The sequence below is a fragment of the Diceros bicornis genome, chromosome 3 (assembly GCF_020826845.1).
Source record: "Diceros bicornis minor isolate mBicDic1 chromosome 3, mDicBic1.mat.cur, whole genome shotgun sequence".
NCBI classification, from domain to species: Eukaryota; Metazoa; Chordata; class Mammalia; order Perissodactyla; family Rhinocerotidae; genus Diceros; species Diceros bicornis.
This window is the reverse complement of record NC_080742.1, coordinates 12,222,829-12,246,995: the sequence shown is the minus strand read 5'-3', so window position 1 is coordinate 12,246,995 and position 24,167 is coordinate 12,222,829. Positions and strand designations below refer to the sequence as shown.

At 37.9% G+C, this 24,167-nt stretch overlaps 1 protein-coding gene across 2 annotated transcripts; it reads right to left on the bottom strand.

Moving 5' to 3' along the window:
• Positions 1–495: 495 nt before the first annotated feature.
• SYPL1 (synaptophysin like 1) lies at positions 496–23,863 on the bottom strand. Of its 2 annotated transcripts, none has more exons than XM_058523457.1 (5): positions 23,706–23,863; positions 9,329–9,456; positions 7,796–8,003; positions 3,562–3,747; positions 496–1,944 (listed from the first exon to the last, which is right to left on the bottom strand). In XM_058523457.1, exons 1-5 carry the CDS (start codon positions 23,772–23,774, stop codon positions 1,810–1,812), a joined length of 726 nt encoding a protein of 241 aa, XP_058379440.1. In that variant the 5' UTR covers positions 23,775–23,863; the 3' UTR covers positions 496–1,809. The 2 variants fall into 2 exon arrangements, with proteins under 2 accessions (XP_058379440.1, XP_058379449.1); XM_058523466.1 differs by lacking the exon at positions 23,706–23,863 and adding an exon at positions 13,154–13,301.
• Positions 23,864–24,167: the final 304 nt, after the last annotated feature.

The following is a 24,167-nucleotide window of genomic DNA, read 5'->3' as shown; positions in this document are numbered from 1 at the left end:
AGTCAACTAGAAAAGGTTTATCAGAAAGATGTAACCAGAAAGTTACAAATAAGCATTTTTTTAAATGATTGAAAGAAAAGAGGATAGAACCAGGGTCACCAAAGCATGTTTTGTCTCTTTTATTCCTTGCCAAAAAGGAAAAAAACTATTATGATATTCTATTTCCTGCTCTGGAAATCAATTCCATTTTGCATTGCTCATGCCTTTAAGATGAAGGTTTCTTTTGTTTTTGGTGAGGAAGATTGGCTCTGGGCTAACATCTGTTGCCTATCTTCCTCTTTTTGCTTGAGGAAGAGTAGCCCTGAGCTAACATCTGTGCCCACCTTCCTCTATTTTGTACGTGGGACGCCGCCACAGCATGGCTTGATGAGTAGTATAGGTCCACACCCGGGATCTGAACTCGTGAACCTGGGCCACTGAAGCAGAGCTCACCAAACTTAACCACTGTGCCACCGGGCCAGCCTGAAGGTTTCTTTAATATAACAATCAGTACACTTTTTCTTTTAACTTCTTTATTAACTTGGTTGCATAAAAGATATACATTCTCATATTGACAATTCTCGTCATGAACAAAAGCAACAAAAATAAGGCAACAGCAAGATGCCCTTCACATATAAACAATCATGTGGTAAGAACAGGAAATCTGGCCCTGTACAACAAAAAGACAAGGAAGCAAAATGTGAAGAAGCCCTGTATTCAGAACATAACCAAATGTGTGTGCAAAGACAGTGCACCCATAACACAGCTCACTCAGGTTCCTGTTTATGATGCATAATTCCTTAATCACTCATGTGTGAAATAAGAATGGACATTAAGAAACATGAAATCCGAATCACATTTATTTCTGCAATATCAATGCTAAACTCAAAATAGCAACGTCATTGAATCTAACTGTTAAATGTTTCAAAAGTAAAAGGCAATCTTAATTTTTGGTAACCCTATGAATAGGGCCTGCAAAAAAAGGTGGATTATTTTACTCCACTTGCAAGGAGACTAGCTCTCAGCCTACATTTAAGTAGCACGAGCAACAAAGGACAGCAAACATCACTAAGAGTAATGCCCATAGATATCAAAATACCTAGTTGAACTATGTTCTTTCTACTTACACAGCAAGTCTATTAAACAACCAGCATAATGGAAGCTTACACCTCATGCAACAGAATTACTCAATTAAAACTCTACATCTATTAGAAATTTCCAAATCCCACTCCCAAAACAATTTTAGTACACCTATTAAGTACTGTAGGTCATTTAGAAAAACAAATAAAACACACTCACAGTCTTTGCAATTAAAAATTTTTCATAACATATAAACAATGTTCAGATATAAATTCTGAACTAAATATGTTTTTTCTAAATACGATTTATGTAATCAAGGCTTTCTTAAACAAAGACAGGTCTTAGGTATGTGATCTGTACAAACTTACAGTAGTGTATATTCTAAATAGAGATTTTCTTCTTATTATGATATGACAATAGAACTCTTTTCTGAGTGAAGATATATGTTAAGGCTTAAGGTGTAAACACTTTGAAAGGCAAACAACTTAGTGAAGAAATTACTGTTCATTTAAAAATGTGTATTATCTCATAATAGGCCCCCTGAATTTTCAAATTTACATGTGAGAATACATTTACATCTTAAATTTTTAGGAAAGGCACAGGCTTTATGTAAAAAAGCAGCAAAATTTTAAACCCACCAATTTATTGAAAAAGCCATTACTTTTATTAGAAACCAATAATGCTTCTCAAGATGTTGGCAATAAGTCATAGTATGGACGTGTATTTCATACAGTGTACTTCTCTCTTTCATTACATTCCAGAAGGAGGTGGACTGCCTCCTTGGCCACGGGAAGCAGAAGTAGTTGATGGACTGTGTAAGCTGGTCTCCTTGTACACAAACCATGCATTTCCTGCCCAAAGTATCATATTCAGAAAGCCGAAGATCTAAGAAAGAGAAAATAAACATTAAAATCTAATATCTACTTAAAACTTCATACCCATCTTAGTTTTCCTTTAAACATTTAACATGTGCAGGCAGTATACCATTACTTCATTTAAAGTTAAAACTACATAAAGAGTGGAATAAAAAAGGAAGCGTTTCCATTTCAATGCCAAATTTGGATACATAATGACTTATTCTCAATGAAATAAAGCTAAATCTCTAAATCTGTAACATATAATAATATCACGACTAAAAGAAATCTTATTTTTGCATGCTCATTATTACTGGAAAGATGGGATTAAATTTGAGAAAAGTACCTAAAACCCTCCTTTTATTACTCTGTATATAGACTTCAATGCTTCCGGGTAAAGAGGAAGAACAGGAACCCATGTTTCCTTCTTTGAGGGGCTCTCATTTTTCTCCCATCTGAATGGTTATAAATTGCCTTTGTGTATCTTTCCCTATTTCCTACTTTATCCCCCACTACCATCTCCCCGACCCCAACAGCTACAGTCAGAACAGAAAGGCGTCACAGAACAACTTGACTTCACATCCTCTATGGCCAAGCTAATAGAAATGAGTCTTCCCAGGTATAAATCTGACAAGATGAAAGTCTCAGAGATGAACAAACTGAAGCTACCCTATTTTCATGGTTTTTTACGAATACAGTAACAGTGACTTATGAAGTAAGAGTGGGGTAAGAGGCTTGAGAGTACCATCATATTACTGAAGGCCAATGCTTTATATCTTTTTGTGTATTTGCACACAAAGACAACATTTCTGAAATCGTCCATCTCAGATCAGTGTCAATATAAATGCAAAAAAACTTTTAAACTACAAAGTTATAAAACAAAAATTTGGCCAAATTGCTTTATAGGGCACAGCTGACTTCATGCATGGGAAAAATATTTTCTTGAAAAGACACGAGACCTCACTAAACACAATATACCCAGTATATTAATGATATATTTAATAATACATTTATCTGTATTTTGGGAAAATAGAAAACTAAATCACATATAAATTTATATAGACCAAATTTTTTAGATTATTTAAGAAACCATAAGATTATTTATGAATCATAGATTCAGAGAAAGTCAGATTAGAGAATGGGTTCTAAAGTTAGATTTGTTTTAAACCTTGGTTTTCCACCTTGTAGCTGTGTGACACGTTGGGCAAATTAACATACTAGCTACATTTTTTCCTAGTTGTAAGATGAAGATAATACCACCTCCTACATTCCTCTTAGGATTGTTGAATAACTTAAACAGGATATGAGTGTATTGCCCTTAGCACAATGCCTGGCACATAGTCTAAATAAGTGTAGTGACTACTATTAGCACCTTTCAGGTAAAAGTCTTGCCTAGTCAATTTTAATGAAGAGATAGACTCAATCATAATCTTGTTAAAATCTGTTTACCAGTAATAATTTTCTTAAACTTTTCTTCATTGTTATAAAGGCAAAGACTATATGGTAAAACTAGGATTCTGATACCTTAGTAAAAATAAAAACCAATTTATTCATCATGAGATTTACTAAAAGCTATTGTTTTCTTAAATTACTGGTAAGGTTTTTCTAATAAGTAAAATAAAATATTTTATAAATAGTGCATACATACCACAGACACATTTAGGGATCCCATACTAGTCACAGAGCCAAAATAACACAACACTATTTGATTACAAGATCCAAGTTCCTGGATAATATTGTGACCGGTAGCTATTTTAATATCTGTAAGAGCTTTAGCCCAGGCCGAAGTGCTCACCAACCACAAAAAAGTGGCGATAAGAGTAACAACAAAGTCCTAAAACAAAAACAAGTATGAGTGAATAATGAACAGTCAATTTAAAAATATTAAATTTCAAATCCACAATGAAAAAATTGAGATCACATTGAACCCTATGGCACTGAGAAACGGCCTTCATGATATACTTTATAAAAAAGGTCATAGCCAACATAGTAAACATAGCTGTTTATTATTATTAGCCCAGTGCCTGAGCCACAACAGTAAACAAGACTCAATCATCTTAGGAGTCTAAGATTTTTACACTAGAAATCAAAATTTTACATAGCCCTCACCACAATCTTACCTAAGCCCCTGGCTCCCCCAGGATCATACCTTAGACCCTGTTATCACCAAAAACTGTATCACTCCATAATCTCTGTTTTAATCATCCCACTCCCACATATCACCTCTTTTTCTAGCTCATTCTCTCTGGTACCCCAACCCCAAAAATCCTTTGACCCCACAAGACCTACAATCTGATCTTACCAGTTTTTTACTGTTTCTCTCCTTAACTAATTTATATTCTAAGGTCTTTCACTATAATCCCTTGCATATACTCTCAACTCCCTTACCCTTCTCCTGCTTTCTCACACTGTTGTGGAAAAACTGTAACTTTACTTAAATCTAATTCTCCATGATATGGATAATGAAATGATGAAAAGCACACATCCAGGATGACTTGTCTCTTTAAATTCATAATGATGAAATTTTAAGAATGCTTATTATATTAAGAAAAGGACAAAAACAATCTCTCTCAAGACACCACTAGTAATTTTCTACTAAATTCTTTGCCACTTATTACATTTCCAAGAACAGGACTGAAGTTTTTTTTTTTTTTTTTTTCCTGAGGAAGATTCACTCTGAGATCTGTACCAATCTGCCTCTATTTTGTATGTGGGTTGCCGCCACAGCATGGCCATTAAGGAGTGATGTTTGTGCCCGGGAACCAAACTCAGGCCGCCAAAGCAGAGTGTGCCGAACTTAACCACTAGGCCATGGGGCTGGCCCCTAGGACTGACATTTTTAATATTCTGATAGTTTTTTTATTGAACTAATAAGATGAAGAAAGGAAAAAAAACATTTGTCCTCCCTACTTAATCTATTCCACTGGGGAACTAAAATTTTGTCAACTTGTATTGGTTGCAAAGATCTAAATAACACTTTTTAAAAATATGTATTTGTATAATATAAAGTATAAGTTCTACCTTGTTTGGTCTTCCTTTAAATTAATGACCAAAGTGGGAATAACGTAAAATCTGTATCTCTTAATGTTACGTATTCTGAGCATTTGGGTACACCCAAAGCTATGAGTTCTTACACATCTGCAGCAAAAATCTCTCCAAGCTCAGAAATGGGTTTTGGAGCTCATCACAGAAGTATTTTGTTTCTTAAATAAATTTGATTAGCTTTTAATTATTTTTGCCAACCAGCTTTTAGTCATTTATTTAGGATAAACAGCAGTGACTATTTATGAGACACAGAAACTATGCGATAAATACATCTTGACGACCTTGGTCAAGACGGCATTGAATAAATGCCTTGTGATTAGAGAACCAAAAACAGTAACTAATTTTACAAACACGGAGTTATTTGCACTTTGCATTTGAGCTCTCTACTGCTACTGGTCCTCTTAAAAAAACGTAGATCAAAGAGAAAAGGATAGAAACATTATAGCCTAAATTTTTTGCACTGTGGGAATACTCTCTTTTTGCTGCTGTACTCTGTTATACTTTTTCCTGCAGGTAGACATTTTCTAAACACTTGCTAGAAATACAGTGCCTTCTGCAGAACTGATAAATAGTATGAGGTTATCATATGTTAAACAAGTTCTCTCTGGGCTAAGTTCATAGCTTTGACCAATATATCTCAAATTCTCTTAATTTTCAGGTTTCTTCCTTCCAAATTCCTTATTAAAAAACACACTCTGTTCTCATTATGCTCTTTAAATCTACTCTGCTGATGGTTTAATGCATGACATTCTTATATTTCAAAATATATGAATTTCTGAAATAATGCACAAGTAACCTCAGGGTGAGGGGAGGTGGCGGAAACATGGGCTCTTCTGAAACTAGTCTTTGTCCTACTCAGGACTCTGGTTGAGCTGCAGTCTATGTCAACAGGTGCCACCTGGAGTTCTGCAACGCACAACCTGCAGCTGCCTGTGGCAGCCCTGGTCCTACCAGTAAGTTAGAGTACGATTCACAACAGATCTTCAGGATTTGGGATACCCTATCTTTGGCTGGCTTTGTTTTATGATATTCCTGATTCTCCACATGACCTAGAACCCTTAAACTCCTGCTACTTAACACAAAGAAGTGCTATATTTACTTAAAAAGGGAACAGACAAGAAACATCTATTAGACAATCAACAAAACATGACTTAAGGAACCAATTCTGGATTCTCTCTCTATATGACCACTAATTGATCACTCTGAGGTGGAAAATTACTTCTAACTTGCTGAATGATGCAACTAGATCAGTTTTATTAGATGGAAAAACCCTCTACAAAGATAGATTTGAATGTTGCTTTTAAAAACGTGGTATTTTTAAAGCTTACCAAACAAAATTATGAGAAATAAAAGGCTCATTTCTCGATTTAATTTAAAAATGTATTGGGATAATGACAAAACAGCAAGAAATGTTTTCATTTAGAATTTAAATTATAAAGAATTTTAACAAAATATAATTATTGATATGATCATACTTCTTTTTAAAATAAGTCTTGAAAGTGCGCAAAAGTTGTAGATTCCTAATATGTAATTTCTGTCGAGTAAGCATCGCAAATTAAATACTTGATGTCTATCTTTTTGAAAAGCACCTAATAACCAAGAAGTATTTTATGAAAACGACTGGTTTAAGAATTTCTTCTCAGATATAAGAAATGGAATAAATATGAGTGATAAAAGACTGTTTTATTCCTTACTTACCATTTGCATTCTTATGATCCATGCAGCAAAAATTAAAAAAAAAATAAATAAAACCTGTTACCTTATTTAATAATTTCTTCATACCCAAATAGCCTTCTTTGAAGTAACTTCACAAATAATTAGCAGATGTCAGTGTTTTCTCATAAATATAAATGACCAGTAGCACAAAAACACCTCTGTTCTTCCTTCAAGTCAATAACACTAATACTGACTTTGTAGTTATTCTTTTGTAGTGGTGGTCCAGCTTAAAACCATGGCTTATCTCTGGATTTGCCACCAAGAATCCAGGGCAGATTCTACTAACTAAATCTCAGAGATTATTTTTATTTCTAGCTCAGCAGACTCTGAAGCCAAGAAAGGTGTTAAGACTTCAAATCCAGATCTTTTGTTGCCACCTCAAAGACTCAAAATTAGCTCATGAATGCCACTAATGCTGAATATAAGAATTACCTGGGTCAAATATTAAAGAGTTTAGGAATATAGCCCAGGAGTCAGCAAACTTTTCCTGAAAAGGGTCAGACAGTAAACACTTTTGATCTCTGTCACAACTACTTAACTTTGCCACTGCAGCATGAAAGCAGTCACAGACAATATGTAAATGATAGTGTTCCAAAAAAACTTTATTTAAAAAAAAACAACAGTGAGTCAGATTTAGCTTGTGGGCCATAGTTTGCTAGTTTCTGATATAGACTATTAAGCTCAATAAGACACTAGAGAGGCATAAAGAGGGTCTCTGAAAAAAGAGAAAAAAGGTAAGAAGTAGGAACACAGTTATGAGACTACTAGTATGGCAGCAATTCTTCAAACCAAAGGCATTCATTTCTCTGCTCCGTGCAACCTAATATGCTCTATCACATATGTGAGCTCTTTCCAGGTTAAAATACAGTTAGAAACAAATCAACCAACCTCTGGACTCCCTGGAGTACAGAGCAAGTGCTGTAAACAGGCTAAAAGAACTGGTTAAACATGACAACAACAGAAAGCTCAACCTCGGGGCAAACACAGGACAAAAATATGTTGAACTGGTTTATGCCAAGAATTTTTATTTCCAGTGTAAGAAAATCTGCATTTAACTTCAAATATAATGTACACATATCCTATACAAATTATTTTGGTATAAAAAGAAAGTGATTACTTACAGCCATGGGAAGTTTCCGACTATCCCGATACAGGTTTGTATAACCTAGATAGAGCAGAAGAGTGGCCATGCAGTACAGGAAGACAAAGACTGCAAACGTAACATAAAATTGCGCAGAAGAAGAGTAATCTCCGATAAGGACATGACGTTTCCATTCTACCTCACACACATTTACACCTGAAGGTGCCTGAAATGATGCTTGATTCAACCTATTAAAAAAAGGTTCAAATAAATGTATGAATTACTTAGACTCTTCCAACAGAGAGAGAAATACATATGCAGAATATTGAAGTGACATTTCAAAAAATACTCCCCAAACATATTAAAAACATTTTCCTTTGAGGAAAAAAAGAGAAAATTCAAATATTTAAGTCAATTAAAATTTTTGTAAGAAATGTACATAAAGAGTATAAATTATACCTGGTAACTGGTCTATGATAGACTGAATATAGACTGAATTAAACACTTTTACATCCAGATACTATCTTCCTGCAATAACAACTTAGCAGATTAAGAGGTCTGATATGAAATAGTTTACAATTTGAGACATGATATTCCCTATTAGGAGGCAGAGTCTGTGTGACTAGCACCAGGAGAGCCAATAATAATGATTCACATTTTAACCCTGGATTAATTAGCTGCTAACTTCACATCATCTTTAATCTTCCCCATTCATAAACGGCAAAAGCACCTATCAATAAAGATGCTGTAACAGTACCTTGTACAGAAACTTTATAAGAGAAGGGTTGGGAGATGTTAAGGCAATGACTGATTACCAAACACTTGCTATCTGACATATCTTCAATGCAAGATTTTATTTAATCACCAAAACAACCTGAAAATGTAACATTTCCAATTTATTGGACAGAAAAATTGAGTCCTAGAGAGCTCAAGTAAGCAGTAAGTGGAAGAAGACTCACATCCAGGCTTAAACACAGGACACAGGAGATTCAATAAACTTTTCAATGAATACTGAAGTTCAAACAGAAGAATTCACAAACAAAACATTCATTTTAGTTTCAGAGTAAGAAAATAAGGTTTTACACTAATGAAAGAAACATAGGAACTCTTCACTTTATGTAAATACATATCTTTAAACTATATAAAGAACACTATTATTTAGTAATTGCAAATACATGAGAAATTTTGATTTTTCCTAAGTTGTGTTTGCTTCTACATCCTGGCTTCTCACACTAAGCAATCTTAGTGTGGAGCAATCTCTGTTTTGTTTTGTTCTTAAATTTCCAATCAACTGTGGGATGACAAAACAAAAATGTCACGGTAATGTCATATAAAAGTTTCTAAATGCTTACTTTCATTTTTCTCTGCTTATTCCATCACAGACCAGGAAAACAGTTTGCAGACAGGCACTGGTCTACATACCACAGTTTGAGTAGCACTGTTCACTGGTGACCAATGAGCATGCAACTTATAATTTCCTACTCCCCAAGATCAATAAATTGCTGGAAACCTTAATCAGTCAATATGAAAGTAAAAAGAGTTGTTAAACCATAAAAACAAACAAGTAACTCACCTGAATGGATAACCAAAAGTGGCTGTAATCGTTTTATTGTCATGAACTCCTTTAGAAGGACAAGACACTTGAATTTCTGTTCTGCCCTTAAAACCTCCACAGGTGGCAAAAGCAAAGATAGAAGCAATCTATGCAAAGTGAGAACAAATGAAAAAAAAGAAAGAAAAAGGAAGAAGCATTACTGTACCCAAAACATGGGTCATTAAAACCTTAAATATATTGATTATTAAAAACTGGCTCATTAACATTCTAGAAATCCTTAATTACAAATTAAACATAAATGGTGAAAAATATTTAAAAATTTATTTGTGACTCTCAACAAATGTGGTTTTATTTTCCCAAGTACAATACTGAAATTAGTTTACCAGCCAATATAACAATTCATTTGCTCGTAGTCCAGTGTACCCACTAAATATTAGTATGAAATTCAGAGGAAGTTTTATTTATTAGTATCAACATCAAAAGGGGTAAATTGGAGGTATTTTTATTTGGAACCCAAGGGTAAGTGTCAAGCCAAGAGACTGTAAGCAAAGAGGAGATGCTATTTCATGAGCTTGTAAGGCCTCACTTGTGGGTATTTTCAGGTCTCAAAAAAGTAGTTGGAAATTTGTTTTCCTAATCATGCATATACTTAAAAAAAAAAGAATGAAGCTCTCTCAAGTGCTAACCACAACAGGAAGAAACTAGAAGCATCTTAAATGTTGAAAGGGAATCAAATCAAATCAACTCACACAATGGAACATTATGCAGTCATTAAAATGCTGGGGAATATCTAATGATATAGAAAAATGTCCATTACATACCAAGTTTGTTTAAACAATGCACTGTGCATGAGTCTACATCTATGCATATGCACACAACAAAAATGAGACCGGTTATGCATCAAAATTTTAACAGTAGTCACCTCTGAACAGAATATAAAAGATAATTCCTTTTTCTATTTGTATCTTCTAAATTTTCTACAAAATAAAACAAACAAAAAAACCCAGATATGGTGTAGTGACCAGGAGCTCAATCCTTCAACAAACGCTAATGGCTCTATTTAGAAAATATATTTGCAATCTGATGACTTCTTACCACCACCACCACATCCTGATCTAAACCACCACTACCTCTTGCCTGAATGATATGCTAACAGCCTTCTAAATTGATCCCCCTGCTTCTGTCTGTGCCCCTACTTCAGTCTAATGTCAACAGATCAGTGAGGGTGATCTTTTAAAAATATGAGGCAGAAAATTTTATTCTCTGCTCAAAACTCTCCAATGGCTTCTGAGTTCTCTCGGAATAAAAACCAAAGTTCATATAATGGTCTACAAGATCCTTTCCTCCCTTAATATTTCTGATCTCACCTTGCTACTTTTTCCCTTGCCAAATCTCTTTACACAAAACGGTCTCCTTGCTATTCCTTAAAGACATAAGATAAACTCCTCCTTCAGAGCCTTTGCCCTGGATATTCCCTCGGCCTAGAATACATGGTTCATTTCCTACTTCACAGCTCCCTGTTCCAATATGACCTTATCAGAGAGGTCTTTCCCTAACCACACTACATTAAATAACAATGCTCCCACCCCACACTACCTATTCCCTTTATTTATGCTGCTCTATTTTTCCTCCATTGTAATAACCACTGCCTGAAAGTACTTAATTATTTGTTTGTCTTTGAATGTAAACTCAAAGAGGGCAGGGACTTTGTTTTGCTCAAGGTCACACACATCCAGCAAATAGATAAAATTTAGTGCAGCTCTGATATCAAAGCCTATACTGTTGAACACTGAAATAATGCCTCCCACGGATTAATCTAGGGCCTTGAATCAGACCATAATCAGGATCATAACTACCAAGGAATTTTTTTTTCCATGAAGAAGAGATATATGAAAAGGAATCTGATTACAGATATGAAAAGTCTGAGGTAATATACAGCGCATAGTTTAGAGTCTTCAGGTAAGAGTCAATAGGTGAAGACAGACGAATGGATACTCTCTCAGCATCAATGTGCATGAATACACAGGGTGAAAACAGAAGGGCAGGAAATGAGTCTTGGGCATATACCCACATTTAGGATTAGAAAAATGAAAGAGGATACACAAATTGAACCAATGGAACAGAATAAAGAGGCCAGAAATAGACCTGTGTGTATAGACAAACTTTATCTAACAGCTGGCACTGTTACCAAGGAAAGGAGTGTGGTGCTTTTAAAAATATGTCTACAGGGGCCGGCCTGGTGTAGTGGTTAAGTCCACGTGCTCTGCTTTGGCGGCCCGGGGTTCGAGGGTTTGGATCCTGGGCATGGACCTACATACTCCTCATTAAGCCATGCTATGGTGGCATCCTACATAAAAAAATAGAGGAAGACTGGCACAGATATTAGCTTTCTTCAAGCACAAAGAGGAAGAATGGCAACAGATGCTAGCTCAGGGCCAATCTTCCTCACCAAAAAAAAAAAAAAAAAGTCCACAAACTCTTTGATCCTCCTCCCCTGAAAAGGTGGAGATTAATTTTCCTCTCCTTAAGTGCAGACTGGACATAGTAACTTGCTTCTAGTGAATAGAATATGGTAGAAAGAATGGGATGTCCTTTCTGAGATTAGGTAATAAAGAGACCAGAACTTCTGTCTTCCTTTCTCAGTCTCTTGAATCACCGACCCCGGGGGGAAGCCAGCTACCATGTTGGGAGGATACTCAGGCAACTTACAGAGACTCCTGTGGTGAGCAACCAAGGATTACCAACAACCATGTGAGTGGCCTTGGAAGTGTATCATCTGAGGCTTGCGGTCATCTGGGCCGTGTGAGTGAGCTGGAGGGCTTGAGAAGACTGCAACCCCAGCCAACAGCTTGACAGCAACCTCATGGAAGACCCTGAGCCAGAACCACTGAGCTAAGCGGCTCCCAGACTCCTGCCCCACAGAAGCTGAGTTAATAAATGTCTGTTGTTTTAAGGGCTAAGCCTGGGGTAATTTGTTACGTAGCAATAGGTAATTAACACAAGGAATGACTGTTCAATAAATGGTCTGGATGAGCTAAAGACTTAACTGTAAAAAGTGAGTCTTTAAAAATTTTTAAAGACAATATAAAAGAAAATTTGTGACCACAGAGAAGGGAAGAATTTCTTAAGATTAAAGAAAAAAATGCTAACCATAAAAGATTAAATTTATCTACAGAAAAATAATTTATTAAAATCAAAAAGCTTTTGAATGTAAAACAAGCTACAAACTAGGTGAAAGTATCTGCAAAAATGTCACAAAGGATTAGTATCTACTAGTACACAGATCTAAGAGAAACTCGATGTGTACTATAGAACATGCACAAGAATGTCCATAGCAACACTGTAATATCAAAAAGGAGGGGGGGAGGCCGGCCTGGTGGCATAGCGGTTAAGTGTGTGCCCTCTGCTGCGGTGGCCCAGGGTTCAGATCCTGGGCGAGTACCGAGGCACTGCTTCTCAAACCATGCTGTGGCGGCATCCCATATAAAGTAGAGGAAGATGAGCACAGATGTTAGCCCAAGGCCAGTCTTTCTCAGCAAAAAGAGGAGGATTGGCAACAGATGTTAGCTCAGGGCTAATCTTCCTCACAAAAAAGAAAAATGAGGAGGGCGAATCAACATGAAAATGAATAAAATATAGTAGTTACTTACAATGGGAAGTTATACAGCAATAAAGATACACAAACTACAGCTAGCCACGTCAACATGGATCAATCATAGAGACCTAATACTGATTGGCAAAAAAAAAGTTGTCTAAGACTACACAGAGTATGATGCCATTCTTTCAAAAGCTTTGTTTACTTGTCTACATCACTGCTGCCGATATTTTTGTTCAGGCCCTCACCATTTTTCACTGGGACCAATCCAACAGACTCTTCCTCTCATTCCCATCACCATTCACCTTCTACAGTGTGGGGTCTAGAGCCGCAGTGTCCAGTAAGGTAGCCGCAGGCCACATGTGGCTACTGAGCACTTTAAAAATGGCTAGTCTGAATTGAGATGGCTGTAAGTGTAAAATATACAATGGATTACAAAGATTTAGTATAAAAAAAGAATACAAAATAGCTCATCAATAATTGTTTATATTGATTACTTGTTGAAATAATATTACTTTGGAAATACTGGGTTAAGTAAAATATATTATTAAAATTAATTTCACCTGTTTCTTTTCACTTTTTTAGCATGGCCAGTAGAACACTTAAAATTACTATGTGGCTTGCACTTGTAGCTTGCATTGTGTTTCTACTGGACAGAGCTACTTTAAAGTGATGCCACGCTGATGTGAAATAAAAATCTGGTCCTGTCACTCCGCTGTTTAAAGGAATTTCCTCAATGGCTTTCCAGACCTAAATTTAAGAAAAGAAAAAACGAAACAAAACAAACTCCAAACTTCTTAACTTGGCATAAGAGGCATGGCTGAGACAGCCTCAACTTTATCTTTCCAGGTTTACGTACGCTATACTCCCTGCCAGGTCCGTATGACTCTGTCACACTGTACTACTCACAGTTCCTCAAACACCAGGTATTTATGTCTTGGAGGTATATGTTTCTTCTGCCAGGAACTGCCCCACCCCCTACCCCTATTCTCTAATAAGCTCATCCTGTTACCCAATTCCTTGGTAGAACTATTCTGTTTCCTGGGCTGCCATAGACTTGGGTTCATTAACTCTACTATAGGCACATTTCTTGTGTATCCTGCCTTATACAAAACCCCCAAGAACTAACAATAAAAACTAGTTTCCCACTTAACACAAAAATTAGTAAATAATGGCATACTGTACTATAGCTTATCGCCTTTAAGACTATCACCTTTCCCTCTCCTGTGGCAGACTGTCATGCCTTTGCACTTGGTCTTATTCAGGATTTTCAGAGTCTACCTAGCAGAAGGCCTGGCACAGAGCAAATGCTCACTCAATAACTGCTTAATTAAAGGAAAAAAATCAATTCCCAATAATCTACAAATAAAATCATATTTTGAGTCTTATATAACCACCATTTCAAAGGTGTCTTTTTGTTATGAGGATAAATAAACGTCATATTTGCAATTCTGGTCTTTACCTTATGGAAAAAAGGGACAAGAGATGCACTTTTTACTAAATGAAGTACAAAACAATCTGAAGTACAAAACAATCTAAGGGTAAACTATTCAACCATCTCACCTCTCTCTCTATTCTACTGCTATTTTGATCTAGATTAGAAGTTATACACTGGCAGCCCATGGGTGAAACCTGGTCTGTAGATATTTGTATGGTCTTCCCAGTATACATAAAAATGTGAATTTGTTGTCAGTATTTTAATATCAGCATACTGCATATAAAAATTTGGATTTCCTGTTTTTCCTGAGAGGGTGTGGGCAAACTGAAGATATGGCAACATCATATTCCCATATTCCATCAGACCCATATTCCCATAAAGCAACAATCACGTGGAACTGAGTGACAGATGACACTTAAGGCAGGGCATGTGCTTTGCAGATTGCCGCCACGCTGGTCTCAACAACTAACCTTATGCGTGTTAGTTACCAGTAACCAATGAACTTATACTATTTTCTCCCAAACAGCTTGTTTCACTCATTTACCTTATGAGGGTGGTTCTTATGAGCACATCGGTTTGTACTCCTAGTCTAAAATGAGGAGTACTGGCATGCTGATTCCTATTTCCTTGCCGCTTGTGAAATTCATTTTCCCATCTCTCTCTATCCCATGAAGAATGACTAAAACGGCCGACATGAAATTCTATCTGTAGAGTAACTAGTAAGAATCCAGGGACAGGATGATAGCAAGCTTCTTCTTCTGGTCAAAAAGGCTGCATACTCATTATAACAGCCTCAAGTTACCAGAAAAACAGTTCTACTTATCTCTCTGCCCACTAGAGACATGGCAGACCCCTCTCTAATTTAGAGACCTATAACTTTGACATTAATACTATAATGGTTCTCTATAATACTACTCTCCAAAATAGATTAATCAATTAACTAGTATACGAGAAGAAAATGCTTGAACTTCTATTTATGTCTACTTTTAGACTTAAACAAGGAATTAAAGCTTTATTGAAATTAATATACCACTGAAATCCATGCTGGGCCTGTATGTCAGAGAGCCCCATGTCAGTATAGTTATGTTGGGTATCCCGAAGGTAAGGGGAGTCCCATAACATGGAAGGTCAGACAGCGATAACTTCACCTCTTCTTTCACTGTTAGTATTCATGTATTACAATGAACATGTGCCTGGCTAAGTGAATTTATGGAATAAATTATCTAGTTTTAACCAAACTAACCTTCACAAAATGGACTGGTGGTTTAAAAATGTCTTCACAGAAACTACGGATTAATAATACAAAAACTCATGTCCAAAAGAGAAAATAGAAGCACTAACACCCCATATGAGCTATATTTATCAGCCACATTGCAAGATAAAAACAGATTCTACTTAATCAGATCACAAGAAGGTGGCAAAAAAAGAGAAATTATTAGACAAGTATCTGAAACAAGGATTTAAAGATATGAATGAAATTCACCCTGAGCGTATAATATGCCTTAAGATACTGACTTAGTAAAATACCTATAACTTAAATGCATATTAGGGCTCTGTGCATAAAATTTCACACCGATAGGGATTCATGATAAAAAAAACTTTTGGCGGGGCCGGCCCTATGGCATAGCCGTTAAGTTCATGTGCCCTGCTTTGGTGGCTGGGGTTTGCCAGTTAGGATCCTGGGCATGGACCTACGCACTGCTCATCAAGCCATGCTGAGGTGGTGTCCCACATAGAGCAACTAGAAGGATGTACAACTATGACATACAACTATCTACCAGGGCTTTGCGGAGAAAAAAGGAAAAAAAGAGGAAGACTGGCAACAGATGTTAGCTCAGGGCCAACCTTCCCCTCCCTTAAAAAAAAAAAAAAAAAAAAAAAGTTTGGCGGACCCCTGGTATTTTCAAGGAGTTATTTACCCTACGGCCAGAGTCCCAGTCCCGGCTCTTAGGCCCAGACCCTGTTCAGCTCACTGAGGGTTCCACTGGGGAACATCATACTCGTCTAATTTATGGGTGTCTTTTACATGTTTCTAGTTGCAGGGTCCTCACTGCTATTTGGTTTCATCATTAATCCGATGTCATCTACTTACATTTCTTTTCACCCGAGGTTTAGTTTAGGAAAATTATATAATTGATCTCTTCAGAAATAGATCTAAAAGTATATTGTGTATAAGTGTTTACGTGCAAAACCAAGTATATGCTGTTTTGCTAAAGCAAACAATCATTCAGTACTTCAAATGAACTATCACAGCATGTTTGCTTTTACAGTCCGTGCCGAGAGCCACGGTATTGATTTTTATGAGTCAAGGTCTGCAACATTTACTAAAGATATTCATTTTTTAAAATGTTTTGTTATTGATCCTGATATTTCAGTTTATTCCCACTGTGCACTGAGCAGTGAAGTCACTTACAAAATGCTTCAGTTTTCACTCTTCTACCATCTCCCTCTGCTTGTAAAGTACAATCACAGAAAGTTCTAAATTAGCCTGCCTAGTAAGGTTCCACAAGCCTTAGGAATTTGGATCATGAGAAGTAAACCTGAGTTACTGCTGAAATAAACAGCTAGAAGATTTTTGCTAACTCTTAATTATATTATGTTGAAAACATCTTTATGTCAACCTTTATTCTTAAATAACTGTTAAGCTGAGGAATCTAAATATACTCACCTTAAAATCATTTCAGACTGTTCTATTACTTTTATGTTTTTTGGAGTGAATTGATATCCTGATAGTTTATCTGGCTGGCTGTCTTGAAGTGAGTCTGTCACTTCATGGAAAACTGATAGTATTTGTTGCCACTGATATAATTTGAGCTTATAAGAGAAAATTAGTTTTCTTCATGTGTTTTAGGATATCTGATGTAGACTCAACTTAAGAGTTTGTTTTCCCCCCTGTTCTATCACTGCCTAGTGGTTTTATAGTCATCTCCCTGTCTAATAGTTTTACGGTTGTTGCTACCTGGCCTTCCGAGTCTCCTAGCCCACCAACATCTTATGATGGGACCTCTAAACAACCAACATATGAGAATATTCAAGTTATCACAAATCCAGACCTTAAGCCGGCAGGCAGACTGATTCATGATTCAGGTCTTTGTTAGAAGACTCGCTCTCTCCTTCTACCTCGTTAAGTCCTCAGCTCTATGTACGCCAGAAATCCAGACAATAGGTTAAAGCTTTTTTCCAGATTTATTTCCCAGATCAGGAAACATTCCTTCCCCCACCCATATTTTCTGTTTCATTTCTGGTCCCCAATGATGCTTATCTTGTATTAGAACAGCAATTCTCAATGTGTGGTCTGTGAACCCCTAAGAGCACTTAAGACTCTTTCAGGGAGTCTATGAGGTCAAAAATATGCTCATATTATTACTAAGATATTTTTTGCCTTTTATACTGGGTTGATATTTGCACTGGTTTGAGCAAAAGCTTTGGTGGATAAGACTGCTGGGCTTTAATAAGAATCGGCAATAGCACCAAACTGTTATTTCATTGCTATGCACTTGCAATTAAAAAAAAGTCAGTTTTACTTAAGAATGTCTTGGATGAAGCAGTAAAAATTATTATTTTTATTAAATCCTGACCCCTTGAGTCTTCTTAATATTCTGTGTGATGAAACAGGATTTGCAAATAAAGATTTTACTGTATACCAAAATACAACAGTTGTTTCTAGGAAAAGTATTTAAACAATTGAGTTGTACACTGAACTAGTTGCTTTTTTCATGGAACACCATTTTTACTCGAAAGAATAAGTAATAGACAAAATACAGTTTTTCAGACTTGGATAATCTTCTCAAATAGGAATGAAGTGAGCCTCTCACTTTAAGGAAAACTGGCAGTATTTGTTGCCATTGATGTAACTCAAGCTTTCAAGTGATTTATTATTGTTATTTTTAAATAAATAAACATTTTTTATAATGTCTCAAAAAGTCTCAGCTTCAATTTCTAATATGGTAAATATCAATAGATATAACCCGCATAAACAAAAGCTCTTTGAGGTCCTCAATATTTAAAAGCATAAAGGGGTTCTGAGACCAAAGTGTTTGAGAACCAGTGTATTACAGCACTGCTCTGTTATCTCAATTTTCTCTTTTATATTTTACCAGAGATTGCTATTTCTGTGTGGGGAGACTGCGTATGTGTGTATATATTTTTGTGCATTCTGAAAGCACAGATAACATATATGTGTTGTCTATGAAAATTCTCTCTGATCTGCCCTGTGAGAGTGCTGATGGTAGATTCTGAGGGGAGTCCAGGTAGAGTACACAGAGAGCACAGGCACGGGGTGAGTCAGTAAGTCTCCTAACAGGCTTTAAGCGTACACAGAGTCCTGGGAGGCACAAAGTGGTATTTGAAATCCTTTTCCCCTTTCCATAATAAGGGGAAAAAGTGAACAAATGACAGAGTTAGGAGAAAAGTAAGTTTCCTAAAAAGTAGTCTGTTACAGACTGACAGTCTAAAAATTAAGCAAATGGATGAAACAAACAGCAGTCTATACAAACCCCATCCCCCACACTCTGCAATACAAATAATCTGTATTTTCTGGGGTGCCCCTCTGTGCTATATTGTAAACCATAAAACTAGGATAAAACATGGTCCCTGTTTGCAAAAAGCTTATAACCTACTTAGGATGACTAAACTTTAGATATTTTATATAAACTTTTATGTATTTCTGAAAGTTTGTTGTTTAAAAAATTGATATATGTAATCAATATATAAAAAATTATTTCAGATACCTTAAGTTTCTGTTTTTTAAGCTTGAAATTTTGGGTAATATTTTCATTAACTTATTAAAAGACCAACGGGAAACATAAAGGTAAGCTATCAAATGACTAAGAACAGATAGAGTCCTGGATGTAGTAATCATAATCATGGGATAGTGGGTAAATTACTTAATTCCTCTAAGCCTCAGTAATATGAAGACAACAGTAACACGTAACATGGAGATAACAACTCTGATAGGTTGTCAGAGGATTAAATAAGAAAATACAGGGAAAGCCCTAGCACATATACTGTACTCGATAAATATTTCCTGTTAATACTGAGAATAAATTGACCAGCACAGACAAAAATATTCAGAGATGGTTAGTAACTCTAAAATTCAACTTAAATTAGTCTGTAATTTCTTATACACTCCCCAAACAGTATCTCTTTCACAATTGTGTGTGTGTGGAATTAGGAAAGCATATTACTTAGATTCATTAAAGGCTAAACATTCGTTCAGTGTCCACCGTACCCAAGAAAGCTGCAAGAAAGTCCAAAACACAGTGTTCAATATTAAAAGGAGATAAAATCATTTTAATGAAAAACTTCGATCTAAATAGCAGGGATAATTGACTATAAAGTAGGAACCAAATTAAAATTTACCAGAGAAATATTAATACTTAAAAAAGCTGCTTTGATAAAATTAACCCTTGACTTTTATTTCCGTTCCACTCCTACACATGGGGCATCTATTCTTATCTAAATTTTACATTGTCACCTTGACAGGCTGCTAAAGGCAGGAAAACATGCAGACAGAAGAAAAGCACAAAATGTATCATTTCTAAAGTTTGAAATATGTAATAGAGAACTTGGTGATCTTGAAGGACCAGGAGGTATGTACGTCAGCCATACAGGGCTCAATTCTATCCACTGTCTGGGTCTAGTCTTCCTAGAAACACAGCATCTCAGAAGAACCTACCAAGAACTGTTCAAGTACATTGTCATCATTTACACAGTTATATATTAACTCAATCATTCCAACAGCCCTGTGAATTATGGCTATTCCCATATAAGTGCAACAAAAAGTGAACCTTTACTGAGCACTAATTACACAAAGAGAACTAGGGCAATGTCACTGTCAGGCACTGTAACTAGGGGCCAGAAGAAGATATTAAAAAGAAACAACATGGTGACTGCAGTTTAGAAGCCAAGTGGAAATGCTTCTGCTTTGGTGATTGTATTTTAATTCTGTCAATAAATATTTACTGGGTATCTTGCCTTCATGTCTATACGGCCTTCAGGTTCGAAACCCTTTGAAAGTTACATATTATTAGGTTATATCTTAGTCTAACATCTCTGAGAACCTTGCTAGAGATAAGCTGATTTGGGGAATTATTCTTTCAGTTACATAGATGGTAAGCAACCTTTATCTAGATTTTAGATTTGTTTGTAAATTTATTTATTGACTATTTTTAGAGGTAACCCCCCACACCTCCATCGTCTTATGAACTTGAACAATTCATTTAAAACACTTAAAAATCCCTCCTACATGCCTTTCTCCTAGAACCTTGTCTTATCATTTGTCCCCTCTCTGCCTGTTTTTAATCTCCAACAATTCACTATTCACAAGTCTCTTCTCTACCACCCACAAACACATTCAGTCTTTCTGCCTTTCAGATGGGTTACCACCAAATCTCTGCCATCTTCACAGTCAAATAGTGGTTTACTCTCACTGTCTTCACTTTCTTACCACCCATTCATTCAGCCTACTACCACCTGGTTTCTGATTTGACTGAAACTGCTCTTACTAAAGCCACCAATAGCCTCTGGATTACCAAAACCAAGGGATGCATTTTAGTCCTTATTTTACTTAACCTCTCTATTCCACCTGATATTGTTGAGTACTCTTTTCTTGAAATTCTAATAGTGATGCCAAGATGTTATTTCTCTCCATCTTCCTAACCATTCCTTCTCTCAATTGCTGCAGTTTTCTGCTCAATGTCCACCCATACTTGTCTTTTAAACTCTAGATCCATATATCTGACTGCCTGTAGGATACTACCACTTAAATGATCTAAAGAGACCACAAACTCAATACATCCAAAACCTTATCGACCTTCCACCAAAAAAACTGCTTCTTCTCCTTAGTGATCTATCTTGGTAGAGGTACTACTACCAACCGAAGTCAGAAATATGGCAGTCATCTTAGAGTCCTCCCTCTTCTTCACCCTCCAAATATATTCTAATTTCTAAACCTTTCTCTATTCTCACTGCAATTAATTTTAGGCCCTCATAATTTCTCAAGCAACAGGTCTCCCTTCCTTCACTTATGCCCTTTCCAATTCATCCTTTACACTGCTGACAAAATGAAAATTTCTGAAAGGCAAATCTAATTATATTTGTCACTTGTTTAAATCTCTTGAATGAGTGAGTCCCCACCTCATATGGTAGGAATTCTGGGCTTAAATGGAAGCTATCCAATAAATACCCCAAAATTCTGTAGCCTGCACATATGCATTTTCCTAAGGAAAGTGCCCAGATTATCAAAGGTTAACCCCAGACGGTTAAGAACCTTTGGTTCATAGGATTAACTCCAAACCACTCTGCAGGCCCTTTGAAACCTTTCAGAATCATCTCAAACCACACCCTCCCTCCTAGCACATCTTCCAGCCAACTCCAATTTACTTTTAAGTTCTCAAATAGGGCTATGCCGCTTCAACTTTTCACACCACTAAACATTAAGATTTCCTTAGCCTGGAAAGCCACTCCCCAGCCACTTCCCAAGTCAACAAGTACTCATCCTTCAAGTTCTCAAATAGGGCTATGCCGCTTCAACTTTTCACACCACTAAACATTAAGATTTCCTTAGCCTGGAAAGCCACTCCCCAGCCACTTCCCAAGTCAACAAGTGCTCATCCTTCAAGTGTTCTTCCCTCTATGAAATTCTCTCTAGCTCCTCCAAACAACTGATTTCTCTTTCCTTTCACCTACTACACTTTGCCTACACCTTTATTACAGTATTTTTCATATGGCATTTTCATGTCTGTCTTTCTTAATAGATCATGAGGAAAAGACCCTGTTTTATTCATGTTTGTATGCCAGTGCTTAGCACAGCACCAGTATATAATACATACTCAAATATCTGTTGAATATTCACTACACCATTAACAATGAAGAGTCTTTTCACAAAAGGTTCTCCTGTATAATAAGTTGCTCAAACTGAAAGTAGTATTTCCTTAAGAAGCTTAAAAAGGATATTTTTCAAAATATATCAGACCTATGACCACTAATAAACTTACCACTAATGTTTTAAAATATTAAGGAAAAAAGTTGTCTGCTTTTTTAAGATTGACAAATAATATAAGCACAAACATAAACAACTGCCTCTTCATTTAAGTGAAAATTTAAAATTATAAATTTAGTTATAATCCTCAATGCAATTCAATCTACTAGGTGCAAGCCTTTTTCTTAACCTTTATATTGGATTAGCCTACTTAAATGTGATCTTCCTCCTACAATTTAAAATTTTTATATACTCAAATAATACTTTTCTTTATATTTAAATCTGGACCTAGGTTTACAGAACCCTAAGCACGTACATTTACGTGTCTTTAAAGCAGACATTTGTGTGACATCAGCACTTTTGCAGTTCTCAAAAAACACCAAGTAAAACTTTGGGGGAAAGGTAGGAAACTTTGGGTGTAGGTAGGAAATCAGACTGAGTTTCTGTGTTACTCTAAAAAACATCCTCGGTAGGTTATTTAAAACAGGAAATCAAAAGTTTTTACTCTTCACCACTGTTTCACTAAAACACAGGGTTCAAGCGTTAGGATGTAAATGTTGCTGGCTAAAAAAGCAACTTGGCTGCACGCTGGACAGACGCCAGCTGCCTATTAATACGGGCCTGAAACTCAGCCCCGAAATACGTACGAGGCCACGAAGTCTAAAATCAGCAGAGCCTGGTGTATTCGCTAACTCCTCCAAAAGACTGATCACTGCCAAGGTCGGATTAATAAATCGCCTTTGATATTAATGACTGAGAGTGTTCCCAGGGCTGACTGCAGGATGTTGCTGGGAAATACCTAAAACAAACTTGGTGGCGATTCCTAGCACGTGTTTAAGTGGACTGGACCGACGAGCTGCGTTCTGTGCAAAGACCTTGCCCCTCACCGCCCCGCCCCCGCCTCCCCGACCCACGGTTTATTTTTACCCAGTTCTAACTTGCAGCCAGTCTTAAAAGCTGACTAGGGACGGAGGGCTCGTCAAATCGCTTCGGCGGGGCAGCCCCGCCTTCGAGGGGGCGGCCGCGGTCAGCAGGCCAGAGACGCACGGGCGGCCGCGCCCCGGGCGCCGCTCGGGCCGCCGGTTTCGGTTAGACCGCAACAGGAAGTCCCTCTTCCCTCGCGGCGAGCGGCGGAGCCAACGAGAAAGGTGAAGCCCGTTCCCAGCCGGCGACCAGAGGTGAGCTGCGGCGAGGGCGGCTGCGCCCGGGCCAGGGGGCCGAGGGACCGCGACTCCACGCCGACCGCGGCGGCCCCGCCCGCGCGGCCCGGGCCGCGGCCTCCCGTCCCCTCCCCGCCCGGCCGTCCGGTCCCGGCGGGCTGGGCCGCGCCCTCGCTCCCGGGGCCCCTCCCCGCCGAGGGCGGCGGCCGGGCCACACTCACCCACTCGAGGACCTTGATGAAGCCGAGCGGCTCCTTGAGCGGGTTGAGGTTGAGCTGGAAGGAGGACATCCTCTGAGGGAAGGAGGGAGAGAGTCAGGACGGCGGGCGGAGGAGGCGGGGAACCAACGCGAGCGAGCGGCCGGGCGGCGAGGACGGGCGGAGGGGCGGGCTCCGGGAGGCGGGCGGGCGGGGCGGGCGGTTGGGCGGCTCGCCGAGGCGCAGGGGCGGAGACGGAGAGGGGCGGCCGCGGCGGCGGGGCGGGCAGGGGCTGGGAAGGGGCGGCGCCTCCGCGGGTCGCACCTGGCCGAGCCGGCTGATCCGCTGGCGAACCAAGTAGATGTTGGACGCCATGCTGCGAGCGCCGCGCCCCCTGCCCAGAAGCCCGACCCCGGCGCTCGCCTCGTCCCGCGCATGCGCGCCCTCCCCGCGCCTGGGCCGCGAGCGCGGCTGCCCCACGCCGAG